A 26,032-nucleotide genomic window follows, 5' to 3' on the forward strand; every position below is an offset into this window, starting at 1 on the left:
TTAAATATGTTAAGGCTATTCAGTTGGGTAGTCTGACGTCGTAGAGATCACTTGGGACTATGATGAAACAGAAATAGAAAAGAAATTGGAATATTTTCCTTGGATAGTTGTCATATTTTTTTCCCCTTTAAACACTAGCTATGCTCAAAGGCGGTTGTATAATTGGTGTTTTTCCATCGGCACCAACCTATTAGCATAAGCTAATGCTAAATTATCAACTCTGATATTGAAAGTTTTCGTCACTGTCTCCGGTTTTCTGAAGATGCCCTTGCCATAAATCCTCTTGCTTGAAGCCCCACCCTCACATGCTCTTCTTTGCTGGCATGCTGGTTAGATTTTTTTTTTCTTGTCAACTTGACACAAGCTCAAGTAACACTTGGAGAGAGAGATTTTTAACTGAAGGATTGCCGGCATCAGATTATGTGTAGGCAAGCCTGTGGGGATACTTATTAAATGATGTAGGAGGGTGCAGCCCACTGTGGGTGGTGCCACCAGCCGGTCCTGGGTGATATACTTAAGCAGACTGAGCAAGCACTGAAAATCAACCAGAGCTGATGTTTTGACATGGTCTCTGCCTTGGCGTCCTTCAAAGATAGACTGTGGTTTGAGCATGTAAACCAAACAAACCCTTTCACCCCCAAGTTGGTTTTACTCATGCTCTTTATCAGAGCGATAGGAAAACAAGCTTAACCAGCCAGTTTAGCCATATTGTTCCCTTATTTGAACACTCTGATGCTGGCAAGGCCTTTTAGCTACAAACCCCACTGTTTCTCAAGTCCCCCAGTGACATTTCATTCACTTTAAAGTGTATGGGGCTGGGGACTGCCTTGTTTGGTAAAAGGAGCATAGTTTCCTCAGCCAGGTCGGTTAGCTTTTAATATTGTTGCTTAGACACAAAATTTCACAAAGTCGACTTAGACATTTGTACCCTTATTTATGAGTTTGGTTGGGGAGTATTTTCTTGCTTCAGTTTTCCCCCAGCACTCTTTATTCCTCCTAAGGGAGAAGAGGGCTGATGCCCTACCAGCTAATCAGACTTCACCAAACACCGAGTCCTAATTTGAGCTCAGCTGGATCCATGTTATAGCTCAACTTAATTAGACATGGGATGGCTTTGATAAATAGAGTTCATACATATCAATGTGTGTGTGTGTGTGTGTGTGTGTGTGTGTGTGTGTGTGGCATGTGCATCTATGCTTTCCCTATGGGAGACTTCTATTTCAGTTTGGAAGCTCAATGACTGTGATGGCCAGTGTTGGCTGTCAACCAACTTGATCATACATATCTTCTATGATCAACTAAAATGCAAGCTGCCGGACACTCCAACGATGAATTAATTTGAAGATTTATTTTATGTGTATGAATATTGCGCTGCATGAATGGATGTGTACCACGTGCACACTTTGTGCCCACAGATGTTAGAAGACGTTGAACCTCCTGGAAGTGGAGTCATGGATAGTTTTAAGCTACCACGTGAGTGACTAGAACTGAATCAAAGTTCTCTACAAGAACAAGTGCTCTTAAGTGCGGGGCCATCTCTCCTGGCCTATGAGGCATTTTCCTCATTAGATTATTTGAAGTGGGAAGTGAGCATGATGCTCTTCGCTCCACAGCCTGTGCTATCTGCTTGGTGTCATGGCCTTCAGTTAGAGACCGCAATTTGAAAGGAATTGAATATGTATTTTGCTTATTTTACATTTATCCAAATAGGAAGATAAGCAACACATTTAATTATAAGGCATAACAGGTTGTGTGTACCAAAACCTTCTACACATAGTGGTAGTTTCTTCTTAATTGACTTTAAAAAGTGCCCTTTATACACATAGAGGATGTAACCACACAAGTCTTTTTCAAATGCAATCCCCACTTAGAAACAGTGGCTACTGTTATACGCAGTTAGGGAGATACGGAGGGGATATGGAGAGACCTGCACCATCTACGTATGTAAAACAGGAAACTATTTTTTAATTATCAGTACAGAAATAATGAAAGAAAACATTGCTTCCTGGTTCATACTTTACTGCCTGGCTGCTTAAGGAGTCATGGTTTGGTTGTTTTCATTACATGAAAATCATAACAAATCCGGATTGCAGGACATTCTGTGACAACTCAGGAGCCCTCACAGTAATAATCACAGCACTAAAATCCTTACTAGGGAATGGTCAGGACCACCGAGACACATTGATCGAGTTAATTGGTTAGATAGTGTGTGTATGTATGTATGCATGCATGCACGTGTGTGTTTATGTGTGTTGTATGTATGCATGTATGACGTTTTTAAAAAGGTGCAAAGTATCACACCCAGGAGCCCAAGGTGTGAGGTGTACTCAGTACTACCAATCGCGGGGGTGAGGTGGGGGAAACCTGCTCCCAGGTATGTTCACCTGGGACAAATAGTAGCAGCTTGGTGCACCAAATAGAGACATACAGCATCTGTTTAATGTATGATTATGATGACAGAAGGGCTCTGGCATTTTACTGTAAGCGTCACTGGAGTGTTTCCTTTTACATGGATATCAAGGATGGAGCCCAGGAGATGAATACTGGGAGAGGATGGCAGATACAAGGCTGCCCTTAAAGTGAGGGCTCATCTAAACAGAGGAAAAGTGACTCAGACAAAATCCAACAGCTGAGTTCTTTACCGACATCTACGGAGAAACTTGGGAATATAAAGGTGTAAAACAGATTAGTAATCCCCATTGTGTGGAGTTTTTACCGTCCTGGCACGATTTACAGAGGCAATTTAGCTGGAGTTGTCAAGTATTTGCTTTCTCATCAGCCTGATGTTTGATCTGGAATCCATCTAGAACTAATAGTAAATGGGAAACATTTCAGAAATTTAGGAAGTTTTAGTTGGCAGTCGGGTTCTACTCTTAGCCTACTCTATGTGAGGGTAACCTTCATCTTAGAAGCTAGGAGACTGTTGCTCTTTATTTGACAGTCAACAAGAAACACGGTCTTGGACCTATTTGGCTGCTCTCCTGGGTAGCAGTTTGGCAGCCCTAGGGAGATGAATTTCTTAAGCCTGGGACGCGCCCAGAGCTGAGGAGCAGCACTACCCTGGCAGCCTCTACTCGGTTGCTATGAAACAAAGACTAGGAAGGTGAGTGAGGCAGGAAGTCCCGCCTTTTAGCCCCAGTTGGCTTAGACTCCCGCTCGGGGCGCTCACGCCCACCTGCGCACCCCTCATTGGTTAGCTCCCCGGCGCTTTGCCACTACTTTTCCAGTTCCTTTCAATGTTCTACTTTTGTCCCAGGCTAGCCTAGGTCCATTTCCCAACGAGTTCTTCTCCAAGTGGGACGCGGACGAGTGGGCCTTCCTCTGGGGCCATTGTGTACCGTGGAGGACGTGGACTTGGGGGCAGCGCGGGAGGAGAGTCTCGTCCCGCCCATTGGCTCCGCCCGCTGTCTGGCAGAAAGCAAGTTCGTAGGATTGGTCGGGCGACTCAAGGCCACGCCTTAGCTCCGCCCCACGCCTTGGTCTCCGGGGATGGCTCAGGGGTGGGGTGGCCAGTGAGTGGTCTCCTCCTCCGGCGGGCGCTGCGGCGGCCTCCCGAGAGTCGCGCGGGACTGCCGGGCGGGCGTGGAGCTGTCTGCACGGTAATTGCCGCGTCCTCGCGTCTCGGTGTTCCTAGATCTCCGTGGCTCCTTCCCCGGAGCGCGCTCTTAGGGCGATTCCACAGAGTCCCCCACCCGAGCCACCCCAGCCAGGGCAGCGTGTGTGTGTGTGGAGTGGGACCGGCGATCACGCGTGGCTCGGGACGGCCGCGGTGACCCGAGTAGAGGAAGGAATGGGTCATCCCAGGGTTGGGCGCCGCTTGCTGGCCCGGGGGCCCTGCAGCTGGGCGCGGGCCATCAGGGAGAGGGGACAGCCCTGGCGTCCAGCTGCTGTCGCCACTGCGGGCCTGAGCCAAGTGGGGATTTAAACAGCAGTCCCAGGCTGGCCCGGGGCCCGGGAGGGAGCGGACTCTGGCTGATCGCCTCTGGTGGGAGGTGCATGCTACTGGCGCGAGATCGGGCAGGCTGTGGGATTCCGGAGCCAGGACGGGGTCTAGGTCTACTTTATCTTTGCTGAGTTCCTCGTCCCTTTCCCAGACCCTGAGTGGCGGGCTAGAGGCCCGAGCTGGGAAAGGGCACAGGCGTTCTGAAACAAAGCTTTGGGCCACTCGATACCGGGTAGGCAGACGAGGGGCCACCCGAGAAGTGAACTCCGTTGGTGCGTGCCCGCCCTTGCCCGGTTCACACCGCTTTTTAAGAAGGGGTTGCTTGTTGGTTTGTTTATTTGGCTCTAGGGAAAAACTACTCACCGCACTGCTTTAAAGAACTATTTGTGTGTCCGCAGCTGCTGGCTTTTGCCGGTGTGTGTGTGTGGGGGGGGAGCTGGGGTGGGGGGAAATCCAAGTCCTCCGCCTTTGTTGACAACAGACGTGTCCCTTATGCGTGTGTGGAGCACTTTGCATTTATGTAATAACTTGGCGAAATCTAACAGAGTGAAGGAGGCTTCTGAGTGTGGCTCCCGACATGAGTGTTAGGGGTTGCAGCTCTAGTATTTTGAATCTGGATTACCGCAGAAGGGGAAGAACATTGTGTTCTTATCTGTTAAAAGTTGTTTTGTTGATGATGGTGAGCTGTGGCTGCCTGGAACACAGGCGGAGAGTGCATCCTTAACTTTTACTATCGTTAAGAGCAAACCTGTGTCATACACAGCGCCTAACTTGCCCGAGTTTACTAAGAAGTTGAATCTGGGACCCTTAGTTTTGTCACAGAGATGGTGGAGAGTATCATTAATGGGTACAAGTGAGGCGCCCCCCCCCCCCCGTTCAGTTCAGTTTCCTGTTGGGGAAATACTTTCATATCCAGCTAACTTTTTTTCTCTTCGAAATCTACCTTGCAGAAAGGACTAAGATTCCAGATGGCAAATTCTATGAATGGCAGAAATCCTGGTGGTCGAGGAGGAAACCCCCGCAAAGGTCGAATTTTGGGGATTATTGATGCCATTCAGGATGCAGTTGGACCCCCAAAGCAAGCTGCAGCTGACCGCAGGACGGTGGAGAAGACTTGGAAACTCATGGACAAAGTGGTGAGTTCAGTGTGTAGATATGGCCCTCCTCACCCTGAATGCACTTTTCATCAGCATGGTGACAATCTTTGGATTTGCGTTGGGCCATTTTTTCTTCAACTCTGTGTTTGCAAAAGTTGGATTCAGAGCAAAGACTTGTTGTTGTTGTTGTTCCTTTTAACCTAACTGTCTCGATTTTAAGGTCCAGAGCCCCTGGGTATTGCTCCAACATACAGAGTTTCTACCATTGGCTACTTTGGGTGGAAGCATGGCTATCGTATGGTTTGGAAGTTTGTTTAGTCTTATGTGGAGTTGCCTTGCTGCTAGATAGCAGAAGGATCACAAGCGAGCGAGTCTCTGCTGGAGCACCCTTAGGAGAAGCACAAGGGTGATGTTGAAACATGCACTGGGGAAAAGAACCAGGGCTTCGGTGAGGAAGCAGTACTTAAGAGTTTTAGTTTTCACTCGGTGTCCCCTCGTCTTCACTAAGAATATGTTTTTGTTTTGGCCTTTACTGTTGTTCAGGGTGTGATTGCAGCTCCTTTCATCTGTGATTCCATTTTGAAGCAGGGAACCTTTGGGGTTGTACATTGTTTGTTGTGAAAGGAAAATGTAGGCTGGAGGCTGTGTGGGGCTGAGAGTGTCAGAAACTTCTGTGGTTTCTGCTTGTTGCTTTTAGATGAGCTCTAGTTTCACAAGAAGAAACCAAACTGGATGGCAGTTCTCAGAAAAGTCCGGCTGAAAGGGCAGTGCAAGGGCCTCCCAGGGCCCTACTGGAAAACTAGCTGTCTGAGGAGCCTCGTGACACAGATGTGCTGGCTTACTTCTCGACACAAGTTCATGCTGTGTGGTGTTGAAGAAGTTGGCCCATGCTGGCCGAGTTTCAGACATTTACAAAAAGGTTCCTTTTTAATAATGAGCAAAAGAGGCTTGCTTGAAATCATATGCTGTCATTTATCTTGGCTTTGGTTTGCTGTTAAAGACAAAATTGGCTACATAGGAGCCACTGAGTAGAAGTAACAATTCTGGGAGGTGACACTATTTGCTTTATTTTCATGGATTCTTATGGAGCCTGTAGGTAAGCTAACGAGCCGTGGGCCTGCCATTGGATGCCACTGGTATTTAAAGGCAGCACCAGGTAAATAGCCTTAGTTTGGGGCTTCAGTGTGACCTATTTAAGCTTCTGCCAATTTTTTTTTTTCTTCAAATTGTTGTATTGAAGTGCTCCAGACCGAATGATGTCATGATGTCAGAACATTGCAACTTACTGCTTGGGGTCAGGTTTTGGTTTTAGCCTTGGACACTTAGGGATGAAGAATGTGCAGCTGGAAGAACAGCGTGCCTCTGGCGAGCACGATGTGTGCTGACTTCCGCTTTCTTACAGAGTATGCATTTGGAGGTCACCCTTACTGCCTGAGTCATTAATTGGTAGTAGGAGAAGAAATTCAAGGTTTGCTCCAGTTTATCTGTTGCATAAATAGGCAACACATGGGTGTGATTTCACGAGGGAGTTGGTCCATCAGCATCGTGCCTTGAGAGGGTTAGCATTTGGACATCTGTGATCGAGCGCTAGAACATAAAAAAGATTTATATAGTGAAGTGGTGAGCAACAGTGACCGTCAAGTCATTAGTGAAATAGTAAAAAATAAATAAATAAATAAATAAAAATAAAGCAGTACGCATAATTTTGCTGCATACCTGGCTGTTAACCTACACATTAACCGTTTCTAATTATTTCACCACGAATTACAGTAAGTGCATGGTTATTTCACAGTTAAACACCTGCCACTGTCCATTAACCCTTCTGTGGGCTTTAACTTTGCGTCTGCAGTTGAGGTTGACACACAAAGAACTCTTTTTACCCCAGGTCTCTACTTAGTGGGATGTGGGTGCCAGTGTTGGCAAGGGCACAGCAATACCGCTCTCCCTCTCCATCTCCAGTGTTTGTCACAGATGACAATGTGAATAATGTCTATGGCTTTGTGGAGTAGTCTCCCGTCATTTGTCATACGAGCCTGGTCTATTTATTTCTACTCTTAACATACACTAAGAAAAAGGCCCTGGAAATTACTATTACCAGTTGGCAACCTGCTATTGGAAGTTGTAATGTAGAAGTTTTCCCCAAGATGGGTTCATCTTCTTTGATTTGATTTCGATGAAGGAAGTGAATCATAATATCAACACTTTATCTGATGATTCTCCTGGAATTTTATTACTAGTACAAAAAAATAGTGCCATCTGATGTGTGAACTAGAGAAGTAGCTACAAGAGTGTGAGTTTATCTTATGAATATAGAACAGAAGGTTTCAGGTCTAATGGGTGGTTAAAGAAGAGTCAGGTGTGAAGTTGTACAGTTTTCTTTACGGAGCCCCTTTTCATGGGGAGGTCTTCAAAGTACTGCTTTCAAGTAATTACTGAGCAACACAACTCTTTTTAAAGGGGTTGGCGGCAATCAGTCTTGGGCAGCACAGGACATATCTCCTAAGTGTATAATTTTATCATTCCTTGACCTCTACAACTTAAGATACTCAACTGAAAAGTCAGTTGCAACTAAGTGTTCTGTTTTCCCAGGGCAGGCACTCTTTCCAAGGTCACCGAGCATAGGAGAAAACAGTTGTTCCTTGTGTTCTTTATAAGTTGTGTAATGCTTTGTAATCAGTAGCACAGAGTTCACGTAGTGCATGCCCTGAGAAAATAACAAACGGTGGCTACCAAAGCATTCCACTTAGATAGTTTCTCGTCTTAGTTCTTCTGATGGGTCTAAGAGACTGACCCCCAGGCCATCAGGTCAGTGGACAATTCATTGATAACACTGACAGAACTATTCTCGAATACACATTTTAGGTTGAAATACACACAAAATCATATGTGGATTCTTGTTCCTAAATTCTTATAGGCGTGTCTCCATCAACCTTTAGTAAACATTTATTGAGGGTCTGGTGTGTGTTACTGATTATTGTTGGGGGTTGGGCGGCTAGACATGGCCCTGCTTTGGCCTGTAAACCAGGAAGACAGGATGAGAGCTGGACAAGAGTTGGTAATCGAGTATGAAAAGGGGCTGGGGTGTATACTCAACAAAAAGCACAGTGGAGGTAGAATAGAGATACTTACCTCCTTCTTTCTGTCTGGTTTCTGCTGCCCCAGCCTTTTAGGAACAGTATTATTCTCCTCCTGTTAGAAATGCTGAAGCCAGGGGAAGGAAATGGTTGCTAATCGGTGTGGTTGGAGTCATAATTTATTAATGTGAGGTTCCTGAGTGTGGTTTGCACAGAGTCGGAGCCAGGTGATGGAAAACAGAAGAACCCATTTTCCTTCTAATAGACGCTAAATGCACTGAGTGGACATGGATGCTCGGGAAATTAGGAAATAATTACTTGATGATAAAGAGCCAAGCAAGCTGAGGACCTGCTTTTGTCGTGCTCCACTTGCCATGTATCTGAAGCTGTGGTGGTATATCAGTGTTCAAAGCACTCAGAATGTGATGTGACCACCCAGCATTTGCCTCTTACCTATAGTGTATCGCTTAGACTTGAAATAACATAGTCTGTACATGCGTAATTTCACCAGAAAGAAATTTAAAGTTTGTCTGTTAATGACGCATGAGTTATGTACATATTTTTAAAATACTACTACCACGATATTACTTTTAAAAGTTGAATTTGTCATACATCTGAGAAAGAGACTACAAGGTTTAAGCTATAGTTCCCTAACCAGCACTAGCTGCTATAACCAGGCCGAACAGCTGTGCCACCCACCACTGGGCTGCATCCCCAGGGTATTTTTGACTTTTTAAAAAATTTACTTTATTTCCTTTTTCTTTGGTGACAAGATCTCCAAATTGCCTGAGACCTCTCCCTTGTAGCTAGCTAGGCCTTGAACTTGTCACCCTCCTCAGACTCCATCATCAGATGTGAAGGTTTTGGATGCTAAATCTGTTTGTCAGCTTCCCAGGGCTTTAATAAAGGGAACGACCCTGATTTGACTTACCCATAGATTTCCTTGTCTTTCTTGAAGTCCTTCATTAGTAGGATCCTGGGCCCTATTAAATCTGATTGGGTTTAATAACACCCTAGCTGTTCGGGCAATTTTGCTTATCACTCAATTAGATTTTGAATTTGTGCTGACACAAGTGGCATGATTCTAAAGTGTGCTACTGGTGACACCTAGGAAAAGCTTTATTTGCCAAAGTGAAAGTTTTCAGGGGACTCCGTGAAGAGTTAACTTGGCCTATCCCTGTAACAGGAAGCAGGCATATAATGGAAACTTCAATTGCTTATTCATTTGTTAGCTCTTAAAAATACTTTAACATTTAGATTTTCCTGTCCTTCAAAAGTTGTTTGTATGCTGTTAATTTATTTGCAACCCCTCCCCCCAAATTCTAGCTCTGGACAGACATCGGTTATACATAATGTCACACAGTATACTTAATAAACACCACACTATGACGTAAATGCTGTACCTAGTAGGTGGAGGTGACTGTGGCTTGCTGGAGGTGAGAAGCTGGCGAGAGGTGCTGTCCCTGGGTTCTAAAAGATGGTTTCAACTCGAAGGGCTGGAAGGCATCTCTCCCTGAAGGAATGGAGAGAGACTGAGAGGAAGAGAGAGTAAAGTAGAAAGGATGGTGGAAGCTCAATATTACCACAGAATTTGGATTCAGTTGATTTGGTTGGCATATAAAGATTTCTGAGCATTGAGAGAGAGAAAAATCAAGGCCAGTCTTTCACATGCTACCCTGCTGAGTCTGAAGGTTGGAGCACTGCTGAGGGACACTGGGGATCAGGAGGAGCCCAAGCAATGTGGTTAAGAATTAACAAAGACCTGGGCTAGAGACTTGACAGTGGGCTGGGTTTAGCAAGCATGGCACAAATGCGGAAGGTTTTGGGGAGAAAATCTGCAGTTCTTTGAGCATCTTGAGGGTTCCGAAAGAAAGAGAAGGCGAAGTGAAAGTGGCTTGAGGTTTTCAAGCTAGTCGACTGTGAAGGCAATGGAGCCCTTAAAGAGAAGGGGCCCACGGAGGGAAAGGCCAGACTTGATGGTCGGCCTGTCTGTCTGTTGTGTGTTGAGTATGATCTACACATGAGATGTAGAGAGCAACTGATTTTGAGGTCAGAAAAATTGGGTATACAGTTCAGAGAGAATTTGAAACCAGGGTCATATATTTGGTAGTTGTGTTTCTAGGCATAGCATCTCAAATGGTAGCACTGCAAAGGAGTCAGGATGCAGACTCAGAGACAAGGGCAGAACGTCCATCATTGGAAGCAGGAAGGGCATTTCTTTAGAGGTAGTGAAAGGAAGCGAATTGGGACATAGAGTAGGAATGGAAAGGTGGAAAAAGAGCAGTTGTGTATGGATTTCTGCATACAAACAGAGTTAAGAGGACTCCTTCAACTTCTCACGAAGCTACCTTTAAGAAGAGAAACCAAACAGTACAAATTAGGAAGTCATTGGATTTCCTAATAGAGGCAATTGTTGACTTTGGCACATTGATTTCACTTGTGATGGGGCCAGAGTAGGGTGCGTATGGAGATTTTTCAGTGGTTCTACAACTGTAACAACAGACAAACAGAAAGCTGTGATAGCTTTAAGGTCTACTGAGGGTTGAACTTAATTTTATTGTGTGTCTCTGTGTCTGTCCATCTATGCATGAGCAAGAGAGATACAGAGCGAGGCTTAAGGTGTACCAACAGAAGGAAGGCATGAAGGCATAGATTACAGTGCACATGGGAGAGCAATATGGAAGTTACTAGGAGTGGCTAACTGTGGCAGATAGGTATAATTTCCATGTAGGCTTGAGGGAAGTGAGACACATTTAGGGAAGCTTTACCTAAATGTGTACATCTTCCTTTGGGTTGCCAAGAAGGAGTTTAAGATGACATTTTCAATGTTTAATCCATATCTTTAAAGTTGTATATTACAGATCAGTCTTCTAGCAATAGGGTAGGTAAATGATATGAATTGAAACCTAAGCCTGTTTCCTTCTTTTACATTAAGCATCATCTTATGTACGTGCTGTGACGAGAAGGGTGTTGTTGCCCTCTTAACTTCATTGCTCATATTTAAGGCTTATTTTTAAAAATATATTTGTAGGTTGCCAGGTTTTTTTTTAAATCAATGAAAGAAACTTTAGATAATGTTGGGCCAACATGTCCAGCTTAGCATTTAACATTTGAGTAATTGTTAAACTGAATCAACCTAGCACATATCAGCAGTTAAGTAGGTCATAAAGTACTCTTACCTGTTCGTTTTTATCGTTAGTTCTTTCCTTGAGAGTTTCTTAGCTTTGAAGAAACTAGAAGATGCCCATCAAAAATAGGGGCCCACCTTTTGTCTTACCCCGGTATAGAAGACCCCAGATTCTTTAAGGGTTTCATGTAGTATTAAAAGTTTTCACCAACTGGAAGAACTCTTAAACTATCATGATTTGGGGTGGGCTAGCCAGTGCCTTTACGTCCCTGTATTTGTGTAAAATCTCCATGGACTTTGCTTTGCTGTGATAGGAAATGAAGTCTGAAGGGAGAAGAAGCACCTGAAGAAATGAGGGATGAACTGCACTGCACGTTGTGCTGAGCACTGCACTTTTTATTTTCCTTTAAAAGACTGTAAGCCAGTCAGGCATCTAGAAGGAAACAGGCAGATTCGATGGGTCCTAATGTGTGTCCCTTGTATTAGGACAGTGATGCTGGCTGCTGCAGGGCGTTCTTCTTACAGGAGGTGAATCACAAAGGGGTTAAATATTTACGTTTTGCACTGCCAAACTCCTCCAAATTCTGCATTCAGTTTTAGAGAGATTTATTCAATAATTTTATGGATATCTGCTACGTATATTTTTCTTCTGAGATGTCTTAACTCTCTTCCTTGTAGCCTTCACTCCTTCAAACACATGCCGAACCTATTTTTATACAAAGTGAGAAAGATAGACCAGTGAGGAAAACAGATACATGCTCCAGGAGAGCAGAATACATGATGCGTATTTTAAGTCTAAGGAGTTGTTTCTAAAATGGTCCCTTTAATATTGACTCCCTAAAGGTACTGTCATTGTAAAACGTAACAGAATTAAACTTCTCTAAATTCCACTATAACCAGTCTTAAGATTTTGGCCAATTTTATACGCTAACTTTATTTTGCCTAATTAGTATTCTGTAAAAAGTGCTGTATTATTTTGTACTTGCTAGGTGATATTATGCCTTCTTTGATGCATACTTTATTCTTTTGTTAGGAAGTTGCTGAATTAAGACGGAATGAACCTAAAGACATTCAGATGCTTTTAGACAGTGACCTTGATGTAGCTGCAGTAAGAAACCTCTGACAGTGTTTCCAGAAGAAAGCCAAGCAAGGCCTTCATACTGCCTACTGTCTTTAAAAGAGACCCTGTTGGTGCGCTCCTCCCTGGGGAAGACACCTCTCCTGCTCCCAGCTTCAGTCAGTTGTCTGAATTCTTTGTGTAGAATTGAGGCCTCCACTTGGGCATGCACATGGGTATCCTCCCTGTCCAACTCAGTTTTGGCTGGTCATGTTAGTGAGACTTTACAGGCATAGCTTCCCATGTTACTAGGAGACACAGCTCCCAACAAAGGCCGGGATCCTCTGCCTCTTGGTCTTTCTGCTCTCGATCCCGCCGTCTTCCTTCCCCAAGTCCTAGGCATGGGAATGTTCTAGGGGTGTAACCATCAGGACTTGCCCAGTGACAAATGCTCAACCAGCCTGGAAAACATGCATTCATGTAGCCTTATATGGACTTGGTAGGTTATATTTAGGAATGTACATACACACATACATGTACATATACATACATACGTTCTTGGTGTTTAGCTCAGTGGTGTAGAATATTAGCTTACCCTGAGTGAGAGCCTGGGTCCAATCTCCAGCACACACATGTAAACACAAACTGCACACTTGGAGTGGGGATTAAGTGACTCACTGTGGCGCATTATCTGCGAATGTTCTTTGGAATGAGTATGTTTTGGAATGAAAGTTATTTACGATACAGACACAGTTGCTTACCATTGACAGTTTTGGTTTGTTAGGAGCTGGTTCCCACCTTAGTTGCAAGGTATGTTAGGTGGTCTAAAACCTCTTTATTACTTTTTGGCTGGAAGGTTTCATTTAGACACAGCCAAAACCGCTCCCCCCTCTTTTTCTATTTTTTCCCAGTCGTCATTTGTTTTTATTTTGGCTTAAGTTTTTTTTTTTATATAATTTTTATTATAATGTTTTAAAATTTAATTTAATTTTTTTTACTTAATTCATTCGAGAAATCTTTAAATGTAGGATTCCAAGAGTAATGTCTTGAAAAAAAATCTTACAGCAACATTAAATTCTGTTTTTATATTTGTGCCTAGGCTTTGATATAGTTGAAAATGTCTGATTATATGATTACATATATCTGTTTCTTATTAAAACATATAAAGTATGTACATGCTAAACAATAAGGTTAGGTATTTGAATCAGCATAGGCTATATGAACACAGAGAGGGAATGCATCAACATCTTTAAATATGAGTAAATCCAAGTGTCCATTCGGTAGTGCTGTAGTTTCCGATCCCTGTGTTAATCATCTGGGTACTGAGGAGTGGCCCTAAGCAGGTTACATTTCCGTGTTTTAATGCTATCATGTCATAACAAGAAAGGTGCTTTTTAGTGATTTTCAAGGTTTCTAAAGACTTCTCTTTAGAAGTCTCAAAATCTTTGGGTCCATGATGGAATTTTCAGCCTGATTTCAAAACCTTGAGTTTCTTTTCTGGTTAAAGAGAAATCATGTTAACCAATTCCTTTAGTTATCAGTCATAGCCTTAAAATGCCCTTCATCGAATAACCTAATGTGAGTTTATTTCTTTGTGAAAGCTCTTGTTTAGCCACCAGCTCTCATTGTGGGGTGCAGCTCAGCTATTTCTAGAACTCTTAACCTTGTGGTAAGCTTCATTTTTCCCCTTAATACACTGGTTTTAGAATGGCTATTTTTCTTTTCCTGGCTTTGCAGTTCCTTGCACCTAGGAAGCACTCAATAAATATTTATTGAATGGAATTGAATTTGACCTGCTTAGAAGTCATAGTCCTGGGGTAGGATTATTCATTTTTGGCAGGAGCGGCCATAAATCACAGAGTTTAGCACTAATGCAGCTGATGAACTGCACACTGGAAGGCATACAGTAGCTCAGTCCCTCACTTCCACTTCTCCTGTGCAAAGTTTGAAACCTGGGTAGCTTGCAGAAGTGCACCAACTCCTTCCAACCTCTTTCAGGCCTTCTGTACTGTACACCAACAGCCTTCCTGTGCACCCACCCTTGAGCCCCACTGCATGATCTCTTTTCTTTACCCCAGTGCCTTGCAAGCCTTTCTAATATGATTTAGCTGCAATATTCCTTTCTGCAAATTTAGGCATGTTTTTCTTGATGCCCTTGGGAATGTGACTTAGCTGCTGCTTTTCTCCTCTAGAGTTTTGCAAGGTCCCTCATCACAGTTCTGAGGTCTGTGATTCTTACGCCCCCAGACTTTCCCACTGGAAGACTCCAGGAGGACAGGGCTGTGAGTTACTCCTTTGTCTTCCTTTTGCCTGAAACAATGCCTGGCGTGGACACTTACTTCCCTTGAATTAACAAATGGGCCATGCAGTTCATGTAAATTTGCAAATGGAATAAAATAAAAATGGAAATGAGTTTAGAAGGGAATCATTAATTATATGCCTAATTCTAATTAAATTGTAATATAGCCAGAAAGAGAGGAACCTGCGATTCAGAAGATGCAGGCTCTTGTGTTGGATTAATGGTTTTTTAACTGTCCCTTAATCTTTGTAGTTCTTAGCTTTTTAAATCCGGAAATGAATGGATTGGATGAGATCTTTTCTAAGATCCCTTCGAGCAAGAATTACACTGCTCCTAAGTTAATTATATAGAACGAGGTCTCCTTTGCCAGACTCCTTAAGGCAGGGAGTATGCTGTACTCATCTGTAATTTCCTGGCTCAGTACCTGGTGTATGGGAGCTATTCAGAGTGTTTGTCCTTTAATCAAGCAGTGTGTTTCCACGTGAAATTATAATTGGGGGGGGGGAAGCAAGTGACTAAAATGTCATGTAAGGAATAGTGAATTTGATATCCACAATACTGAAAAGTATCTACCAAAGAACAATTACTTGTAATGTCTAACACATATGTGGTGTTTTTCATTAAGTAGTTAACAAATTAACCAATGGTACAAATGAATTTGAAGCTGCCCTCTTTACAAGTTAATAATTTATCAGTCTGTGACGTTTCACAAGGACTTGTTGCTAAAATTCAGCTGTGTCTCCCATAAGAGGTTGGTAGTGTTTTTGAAATTCGCCTGTGCTCTGGTAGCTTTTGGTTTTGAGAATTGAAATACTGGAGCTGGTAAGATGGCTCTGTGATTTAAGACACTTGTAGCCAAGCCTGTGACCTAAATTTTATCCCTTAACACACATGGTAGAAAGAGAGAGGTGGCTTGATCAAGTGTCCTCTGACTTCCACTCAGATGCTAGCGCGCGCACACACACACACACACACACACACACACACACACTGACACACACACACACCCCGACACACACTCTTTGTCATCTTTCTAAGCTCTGTCAGCCATTTTACTCTAGAAAGACCTGGTATTACTTAATAAGGAAGATTCCATCTGACCTTTGCCAAAAAAATCTCTTGTGGATTAAGGTAGTATTCTTATATTTAAATTAAACCATTACCCCTCATTTGTTAATTATATATCTATAGAACTCAATTATGAAAATTAAGCAAACTGCACAGTCAAGCCATTTATAAAAAGTGTGTGTGTGTGTGTGTGTGTGTGTGTGTGTGTGTGTTTCTGTCATTTAAGGCTGGTTTACAATTTAAGTGTGTGTGTACATGTTTGTACACTGATTTTTCTCAGACAATTAAACCTATTTATTACCTGGTTATTTATTGGTTGTGTACAAAGTGCTAAGATCCTGGTCTTAGGAACTGTGTACACAGTGGGAGAAAATAGGGGGTGCAACAGGTCATTGGGAGAATTGATTTTGTTCAAGGTCAATGCCTGACTGTTTAGGCCAGAGGGGTTTGTTTGTTTGTTCTTATAAAAAGAGAGATCTGTTGATATCTCCACCTAAGGAAATGTGATAGTCTGCTGTGGGGTGGGCAGGTCTACTTCAATATGCTATCTAAATAGGATGAAGGAAGCCAGGGTAGGAAGTGCACGTAAGCAGTCCAAGAGTATGCAAGCAAGAGGCAGCTTGCTGTTTATTTCATCGATTACTGACAAATTTACTTTGAGTGCATGCTTCCTGAGATGGTCACCCTTTACCCATTGTGAGTTTGCGATAGCATTTCGGTGGGTGTCTAGAGGCCGTTGTTGAAACCTGAAGCCATTATCATTTGGAGGCCCTGCTGGCTCTCTAGAAGCCTGATTATGAAAGAGGCATTTCTTTAGAGTTAAGCAAACGAACAACAAACCACAGCAGATTAAACATTTGAAAAGCTTCCAAGACTGCACATGTTGATACATGTCTGGACTGCCGTGTGACGTGCTGCCTCTTGCTTGCATACTCCTCGATTGCTTACGTGTACTTCCTCTCTTGGCTTCCTTGGTGCTATTAGCATATTGAAGTAGACCTTCCCTCCCCTGCAGCAGGATAGTCAGTGCTATGATACTCGTGTGTACCTGAAGCCGTGTGTGTGTGTGTGTGTGTGTGTGTGTGTATTAAATATATATTAAATATTCTTTTCATTAAAAATTGTGTATCTTTAAGATTTATTGTATAATATGATATACCTCTGTAGAGAAAGAGGTACCATAGTCAAAGGAGTAAACACATCTGCCTTGTGTTGTGGTAAGAGTGGCTGTAGTCCTTTTCCCTAGGGACTTCAGTGTGCAAGGTGACTGCTAACTGTGGTTCCTGTGCTTTGTGTGTGACCTCTAGACTTGCGTATCCTCCTTCCTGCCACTTTGTGCCCTTTGACCACCATCCTCCACTTTCCCTTCTCCCTACCCTTGATAGCTATATTCAATTTTGTTTCTGCATATTTCACTTCTTCATTTTTAGAGTCTGTATGTAGATGAGATCACACAGAATCAGTCTCTCTCTCTCTCTCTCTCTCTCTCTCTTCCTCTCTCTCTCTCTCTCTCTCTCTCTCTCTCTCTCTCTCTCTCTCTCTGGCTTATTTCAGACTGCCGACCATAATTTCTCTATTTATGGAACTGACTGCATACTTTGCATATAATCTTTCTAAGCCCATGCTGAATGTCTCCCCAACTCCCAACTTAGCCTCCTATTAGCCAGGGTCCAGAAATATCTTTTGGCTACGTTGTTGCCTCCCAGAAGGTGACTCATTATGATGGGAAGGAAGATGCAGGATTGTTTATTTATTGTGTTTAAAATACTTTGCTCTGAGATCTTTTATAAAAACAAAACATACACAAAATCTAGAGGAAACCACATATGAGGGACTCGGGGTCTTATAGACACTGACATAAATGACATAATAGAAGTTCCTGCCGATGGACATTCTGCCTGCCACGAGTGCTGCACTCGAACCTTCTGAGTGCCGTATACAGTTCCCAAACATATTTAACGTGAGTGAATTGGTGGGTTCCCAATACCCTAGTCACAGGGACAGAGTGAACTGGTCTTTATGAATGACTAAGTTATATTAACATGCAGATTTGAATTACCACTTCTTTCTTTTCTTTTCTTTTCTTTTTTTTTTTTTTGTTCTGGCAGAAAGTATTTTCAGTTCTGCAGGCAGCCCTTCCTCTGCAATGCTCCAGTGAGTGTGTGGCACCTGGTGGACTGACTGAATGGTGTACGTCACATGTTTATAGGCCTGGTAGACACTGAGGGAGAAAGGCTTGTTTAGACCTGACACCTGTTTAACTGCTTAATAACTCAGTTGTTATAGGTACATCTGTTAAAAATTCTCCTCAGGGTCCAGAAACAATGCATTAAAATATTAATTAAAATCCGTGAAACAGCTTTAGCCATGAACTTCATACAGTAAAATAACATCTTAAAATTAGATATTCATTGGTCGCTTTCTTTCATTAAAAACAATATTGATGTTACAAGGCGATTAGTAACTGCTACACTAGAGTTCCATTAGACGATCTACTTCAGGACACGATAGAAAAGATAATCAAAATGATCAGAGGTGAACATGAGGATGGGATGTAGCAAAGTGTGCCTGGAATAAGAGAATGGGATTCGGTTGTTGTGAGAGAAAAGCATTGGTGCTTTCTAAACTGATTCAGTAATCCAGATCACAGATTGCATTGTGGAAAAGAAAGGGGACATAGCTCTCTCTATTCATTTGTAACTTTCCTATGATAGAGAATATTATAGTTTCTATAAAGTGTTTTTTTTCCCTTGTTTTTAGGTAAGACTGTGCCAAAATCCAAAACTTCAGTTGAAAAACAGCCCACCATATATCCTCGACATTTTACCTGACACGTATCAGCACTTGCGGCTTATATTGAGTAAGTATGACGACAACCAGAAGCTGGCTCAACTGAGCGAGAACGAGTACTTTAAAATCTACATCGACAGTCTCATGAAGAAGTCAAAGCGAGCGATCCGCCTCTTCAAAGAAGGCAAGGAGAGGATGTACGAGGAGCAGTCGCAGGACAGGTGAGCCCCCTGGGATGTGTTCTGTCCTTGTTCTTCCCGTGGCTGTGTGTCCCAGGGTTAGCAGAAAGGCTGTGCACGTGTTCCCAGAACTACGCCGTTTCCTCGCCTGCTTCCTTTTCACAGTATTTGAGTTTGGCAAAAGTTCAGGTAGAAAGCCGAACCCGAGCCAATGGTCTTGCTTTGCTCCGGGCTCCTCCTTAGAGCACCTCGTGTTTCACAGAAAGACCGCTCACAGAGGCCAAGCAAGCAGTCTTCTCCAGTTTACGTCTTTTATATGAATTTTCATGAAGACATGGGAATAATCAGCTCTAGATAGACACTAGGTCACTGACAGAGCAAAGAAACGATTCCATCTGAGACCGGCTTGGTAAACCAGCGTGATTACTGGGGCTACATACCGAGGTTGAGTGACGGTGCTCATGAGAAGGTCTCTGCAAAGTACCACCATAGCATGGACGATGGCTGTGACGTGGTGTTACTACACTCTTATCTTCAGCTAACCTTCCTCTTCCAATATTACTCCCTACCTCTCCTCAAATGCCAAGGGCCATGGGTCTCAGAGGTGGTGGCAGCTGGACTATCAGATGATCAGCCATGGGTCTGTGAACACTGCCTCACAGTATGAGAAAAATCTCTGAAATCTCTGTTTTGTGGATGTAGCTGTCACAGTATGGTTTTTTGTCTTTTTTTTTTTTTTGGTCTATTTTCTAGCCGTCTGTGTGGGGTCAATGTATTCTGTAGATGATCATAGCAGTATCGGCTCTGGGGTGGACATGGTCATGCTCCGCGTTGAGAGCGGCCATTTTTGCTTTAGGGTGGCATACACTACCATCAGCGAATCAGTATCGATCCGTTTGCATCATGGTTTTTATTGTTCTGTGGTTTACAAACATACGCTTGTCACGTGTTTACCCGTACCCTACAAAAACTACCCGAGTTGGGCTGCATAAATGGCTCCGTTGTTGAAGACCTTAGCGTACTACTAACATGACAAGAAGTGCTCCAAGTTCAACCTAGACAGTGTGCAGTCAGTACTGTTCAGACTGCTTTCCTGCTGGCCTTTTCTAGCTTGACAGCCCCCCTTTTTATCTCGTGGATTATGACATCGTGTGCTTCTATCATAGTTTGTTTCTACACGCGCTCTTGTGTTGGTGGCCTTTGTTGCTGGTAGGAATATTCACGTCATCTGGGCAAATGCCTAGGAGCACGCTGATGGATTATATGCCTTGCCTTGTTGAACTCCGCACACTGTAGCCTGACATAGGAACGCTGTTCTTCATTCCCACCAATAGCAAGTGCTATTCCTGGATGCCTATCTGCTTTAGCACCTGGTGTTGGAGTTGCAGAACTTTAGATTCACTTTGAATGTGAAGTAGCCTGGAGTAGATGCTCCTTCAGTAGCCACACTTTGACCCTTAAGTGAGACACTGGCCAGGGAAGACCGATAGGACATTAAGCTTTAGTTCTTACTTTACAGTCAGGAAGTGTTTTCGCTCTCTGTCTCCATTCCTATCCTTCTCTGTCTCCACTCCACCCCTTTCCCCCACCCCACAAGCTCAGGCTGGCCTCACACTTCCTTTTTAACATTTTCTTTTTTAAATTTTTATCTTACGTTCGTGGATGTTTTGCCTGACCATCTGTGTGAGGGTGTCAGATCCTCTAGAACTGTAGTGACACAGTTGTGACCTGCCATGTGGGTGCTGGGAATTGGATCTGGGTCATCTGGAAGAGCAGTCAGTGCTCTTAACTGTAGAGCCATCTCTCCAGCCCTGGCCTCAGACTTCCTACGCTTGCCTTGAACTCGTGATGCTCCTGAATCTACCTGCTGATGCTACTGGACTATCATTCTGACGCTGCATGGCTTCCAGTCCTTCTAGTCCATTCACCCCATTAGGGCACACAATGTGCAGGAGTGAAGAGAGAGTTTACTACCGAGAAAAGCAGGACACTCTCCAGGGATGAGTGTGGTCAGTAGCCAAAACGATCACTGTGCCAACCTCCATTCTTGGCTGGGCTTTATACTAGTTCTCAGTGTTTGGAGAATAGATGTCTTTTCTGAGGAGTGTTTTCTTCTTCCGATGATTGGTAGGCCTACTTAAGGGTGGGGGCAAGCCCATGTTTCTCCTTTACAAGAAAATTACCTAACTAGGTAGTACTCAGTAAGATTTTGGTGGCCGTAGAATGTCATGTCTCCATTGAAGCCAGAGGTAGGATTCAGATCACATTCTTCTGGCCAGTTAAGCCCTCCAACTGTAGTCCCTGTTTCTCCAGCTGCTGATCAGGAGGTAGGAGTCTCTTGTCAGTGACCTTCAGAACTGCCAATATCTAAGTATTTACCTAAGCCAGGATGCCGAGTATCTGTACCCAGGATTCTATAAGGGTGCACGGATGTCTGCTGTCTGGGTCTTTAGGTTTTGGATTTAAATATATGTCCTCAGGTAGATAATGGACCTGATAGTACCCCTTTCTGAGCTCCTTTAAGTTTACCTAGAATATTCACCGACGGTAAAAGTATTTCCAGCTGGAAAACTAATATGAATTAAGATTCTCCATGTCTTAGTGTTGGCTGACGTAATTTACCTTTTAGTTAAGTTAGGAAAATCTTTAAGAGACATGTAATCTCTCGTATTCGAAAACAACCTCACTTGGTTTGAGATGGTGTAGGGTTGTGTAATGGAAAACTTAGTTATCTGGGTATGTAGGCTCCGAAATTGTTTGTAAGAGCTGGCCAAGTAAATATACAGAGCATGCAAAACCATTACATTTAAGCACAGCAGAGGCCTCTGCCAAAGGAAAGTGACATAAACGTTGATCTCCAGTGTTTCCAGCTCATTCACAGCCCTAATGTACCCAAGAGTACCACAGTTCTGTGACGGCATCCTTCACTTCACGCTCTTGGAAGACAGTTTATATTTCTCCAGCACAGTGAATTTCCTGGCTGCCTTTTAGTTGTAAAGCTCAGAGCCTCCCCAGGGCCTCAAACTCAGTGAGAGTTTGAGTTGCCTCAGGAGTGTAGCAGCAATGGAGGGAGGGAGACCATGGGAGCTGTTCTTATGGGCTTACAAGGTGGAGCAAGAGTTTGAAATCCAGATGTTGGTGTAAATATTTTCGCAAAGTATTTGTACCACTTACAAAAAAACCAAAACCAAATCCAAAAAAACTACATTGCTTTTACAAATGTCACTGTAATTCCTATTTAGATAGAGCCTTGGAGTCCTTAGTACGCCAGCTAAGTACGTTATGACATCAGGGTGCCAGCCAAGTGCCACTCTCAGGCCCAGTGCTTTGAGTAGAAGTCGTAATTTAGCTGGACAGAAGACTGGCCTGGTGACCTTGCGTCCCACTTTTCTGTCTTCTAAAGAGACTTGAAACATTCCCCAGTTCAGCAGACGTTTTATAATTACCACTACACCAACTGTTTGCATTCGCACCTCTGTTTGTCAAAAATAAATAAATAAATAAAAAATTCCAGGACACATAAAACATTTTGTTAAGTGTGTAAGTTCCCCAGACAGTGGCAGATCACGTAAGACCGGCCATAACTAGGCAACTGTGTAAACTGCATCTGTGCCCCTGGTCTAAGAATCCATGTGCATTTAAGTATTCCGTCTTAAAAAATCAACCGTATGAGGAAATACAGTAGTTTGTATTCTGGGATAGCATATTCCCTTATTGAATTTTACTATCATCCATGACCTCTTTCTTTACTGGTCTATAGCCAACCTCTGAAAGTACACATTCTTCTGTGCTGAATGAATTCCTAACATTGATTTCTAGTGTACCGTTGGCATAGTTACCAAGGACGTAGACTTCTGATCAGTATCTCTCTGGCCCTCACATACTTGAGCACATTCACTGCTAAGCACCCTTGGGAGTCTAAACACAAACTGATTGGAAGTATGTTACTGCACACGGAGTTCTTGTGACGTTTTGCTTTGTAGAACCTTACAGAACATCCAAAGACTGTTCATGTGGAAGTTCGGCTACTGATGGTATATTATTCAGTAAAACAACCACTGATCATGTTAGACATACTGGTTATCGGAATCCTAGAAATCCTGTGGACTGTCCTCTTTGATTCCAAAGTGACTCACTGGGCACAGTAATGTTGACACTGAAGAGCAGCAGTAGAAATAGTCATTTTGAATTCAGCTACTTACACCAGCACTGCCTCAAGTGATTTTCTATTGCATAAAGTTGTGTTGGGCCAGTGTCCGTGTCAAGATGATCAATGCCCATGTATCCGCTTTGTCAGTAATGGACTTCTTCCCGGCTTTATTTTAAAATTAAATGTAAATATATATTAAAAAACAAACCTTGGCTATCAGTTCTGAAAGTGGAGCTGATTTAGTTTACTGCTAAAGAATAAGTGGCCTGAATTGTTAATTTCATGCTAATGTGGTATACAATTCAGTATACCACAGTGAGAAATGTCTGACAAATCAGCATAGAATAAGCAAACAGCTCCCAGTGTATTTCTTTGTTAGTACTGTGGAGGGAGTGAGGGACAGCTTACAGCTAGGTAAGTGCCTGTGTGGTGAAAAGAGACATCTAAGGCCCAGTGAAACTTTGTTGCCTTGAGGATGGTAGAGTCATGGCTTCTGACAGAGGAAGTACCTTTGGCTTGTGCCTCCCATGGGTGGGGGAGGGGTTGATTGGTCCAGTCACCCCCCTTTGTCTCCCTTCCCAGAAGCAACTGAACTTCACCTGGCTGGAGTTGATGCGTCTTCAGTTGGGTGTTTAACCCTTTCTGAGTGTGTGTTTTGGGGAAGAGTTATACAATGATGTGTGGAAGAGTTCCTGTCAGTGTGCTTGGTGGGTAGCAGGAACTTGTACAGAGGTCTGCGTGCGGCATGGGAAAAGGAGACCCTGGCTCCAGTTGGTTTTCGGGGTGCAAGAGACATGAGGGTTATTCCTTCTGACCACTGTGATTTTCTTCTCTGATTTTACTGGCATTTCTTCAGTTGTTTGTTTTCATAGTAAACTTTATCTTCAATCAGTAAAGTAAGCATCAGTGAGCTGCTGCCCAAAGCCTGGGGTGGGACAGCCACACAGGGATAGCCCAAGATCAGGAGTTATGCCCGCTAGCCGTCTGTAACAACCCTTCCCTCCCACGCACTTCACTACTGAAACAAAACCCACAGTTAATTTAGGGGAAGGAAAATAACTCTGCATTTGAAAGGCTCTCTGTGGAGAAAATAAAGGATTTAAAAATGCACTTCGAGACACCATAGATGTTGTCTTACTAATATCATTTCAACGTTTCCCTTTTATTCTTTGTACACCAGTGTTGAGTAAGACAAATCCATTCTCAAGAAAATGGAGCAAATGCTTGTATAGGAGGGGGCAGTATTGTGCTCTCACATAATAATGCTCACACTTATTAAGGTTTAGTGGGAGGGTATTCCAGCATAGAGAAGCTTATCTTTTGAGAGGCTAGCCTTTATTTGAACTGCAGAGCCATCAGGCAGATTTTCTGTTGTCTACTGACTAAGCTAAGCAAAGGAAAACTTGCTATCTGCTGTGTTAATGAGCTGCCCTTCCCCTGGCGAACCTGTTGCCTCTGCCCCTGTTCCTAACCCCAGGCTGTGGGTTCTGAGATAAGTTATCCAGAACATTTTGGAGCTGATCTTTTAAAGAGACATAGTTAAGCAAAAAGTTGACTTGGAAAACAAAAAAGCAGAATAAAACACAGCAACCCCTTCACTCCTCCCAAACCATATCAACAATAAAGAGTATCTGTAACAAACAATGCTACAAGCAAGCCTAATTCCTTTACTCACACTGCTGTATGACTTCACTGTTTCAAGCAAAGATAATGTGATGTGTATTACATTTAAATTTAGGTCAGGCATGGTGACCACACCTATAATTGTACACTGAGGCGGGGGAGTAAATTTACTGGTATCTAATGCCATCTATTCTGTTAAATATCTATTATCTAACAGTACATGAAAGGGAATGGTTTTATTTATTTAAATAGACTATATTTTCTACTTTCTAACAGTGGAAAATTATAGCCCTTTTGAATTCACAAAGAACAGAGATATAAATTACAAGCAAAAAATACGGCTTCTAAGTAAAATAGACTACAGATTTTTTTGAACAGCAATATTTTAATATATTCACTGATTATTTAAATTTTGTATATTTCTCTGTATTCTAGGTATTTTGTCTTTTTAAATACAAAACTAGATATTTAAAACAATAATATTTCTCTGCAGAAATATATCTGCTTGCTAGGAAATGGGATTTTATTTTTTAAGAAACTTAAACGTATTCCTAGGGTTGATTCACTGTAAATGAGTGAAGTAAAATTTTTATTTGTTCCCAATAAGAATATTTTCATGCATTGTGAAATTATGAACAGACTTCTAATCCTCAGAAATGAAAGGAATAATTTCTTTAATACATCATTAATGTAGAGGTCATAAGAAAGTTATTTGTACAAATGTTTTCAGAGTTAAACGAAGAGAGACTGTTAGGTGGGCAGGAGAACCTGGAGACTACTGACTGGTAAAGCCTTTGGGGCCCAGCGTGTTTGGCTAACTGCACCCCTGGTGCTTTGTTTACTAGATACTAAGAACTTTTTTTTTTCTTTTAGTTGATAGCTGATTTGTGTTCAAATGAAAAGTGAAACTGTCTATTTTGTAGCAAGTTCTTCATTGGTGTTCCTTTTTCAAAATGTAAAAGAAAAGAAAATTATTCAGATGTTTTTGGAAATACTCCACTTAAAACATTTTAATGAAATATTTGCATGTAACCCACATATCTGTTACTTAGTTGTTTTATTTGATTTCAGCTCCAACCTACTATCACTCAGTCTTTAACTCCTGATTCCATATATATATGTATATGTATATGTATATGTATATGTATATGTATATGTATATGTATATGTATATGAATATGTATACACACACACACACATATATATACAGGCACACACATATATACACATATGTGTGTATATATAGTATTTTTATTTTATTTAAATACTGAGTATTTTTGAAGGCAAGATTATATTTTATGCACATATATTATCTGGATTTTTAAATTGGGGCATTGTTCCTGCAGATTCTAGTTTATTAAATGTTTATCCATTTCTAAGACTCCAGTGGACCTGGCTTATGTTTGAATACCTTTTATGTTTTCCAGTTTTTAGGCAGCTTATTAAAATTGATGTTTTCCTGCCTGTGAATATCTGGTGATACTTGGATTTGATAATTAAAATCCAGAAGCACTTAAGAAAGAAAGGTTGTTTTCAGTTTCATAATACCAACACTCCCACAAAGAAGATTGATGAATGATGTCTTTCAAGTGGCAGGTTTTTATTTAGTTAAAGAAAGCTCCCGT

General features: G+C 42.4%; 1 protein-coding gene across 2 annotated transcripts in view; it reads left to right on the forward strand.

The window, feature by feature from the left end:
• The first annotated feature begins 3,490 nt into the window (after window positions 1-3,490).
• Window positions 3,491-26,032, forward strand: part of Cblb (Cbl proto-oncogene B) — a 163,246-nt gene continuing 140,704 nt past the window's right edge. For both annotated transcript variants that reach the window (XM_032900287.1, XM_032900288.1), the window contains exons 1-3: window positions 3,491-3,599; window positions 4,894-5,079; window positions 18,426-18,676. In XM_032900287.1, coding sequence (XP_032756178.1) covers window positions 4,912-5,079; window positions 18,426-18,676 — 419 coding nt within the window. In that variant the 5' untranslated portion in view covers window positions 3,491-3,599; window positions 4,894-4,911. The remainder of the gene's footprint in view (window positions 3,600-4,893; window positions 5,080-18,425; window positions 18,677-26,032) is intronic.

The sequence above is a fragment of the Rattus rattus genome, chromosome 4, assembly GCF_011064425.1.
Source record: "Rattus rattus isolate New Zealand chromosome 4, Rrattus_CSIRO_v1, whole genome shotgun sequence".
Taxonomy (NCBI): Eukaryota; Metazoa; Chordata; class Mammalia; order Rodentia; family Muridae; genus Rattus; species Rattus rattus.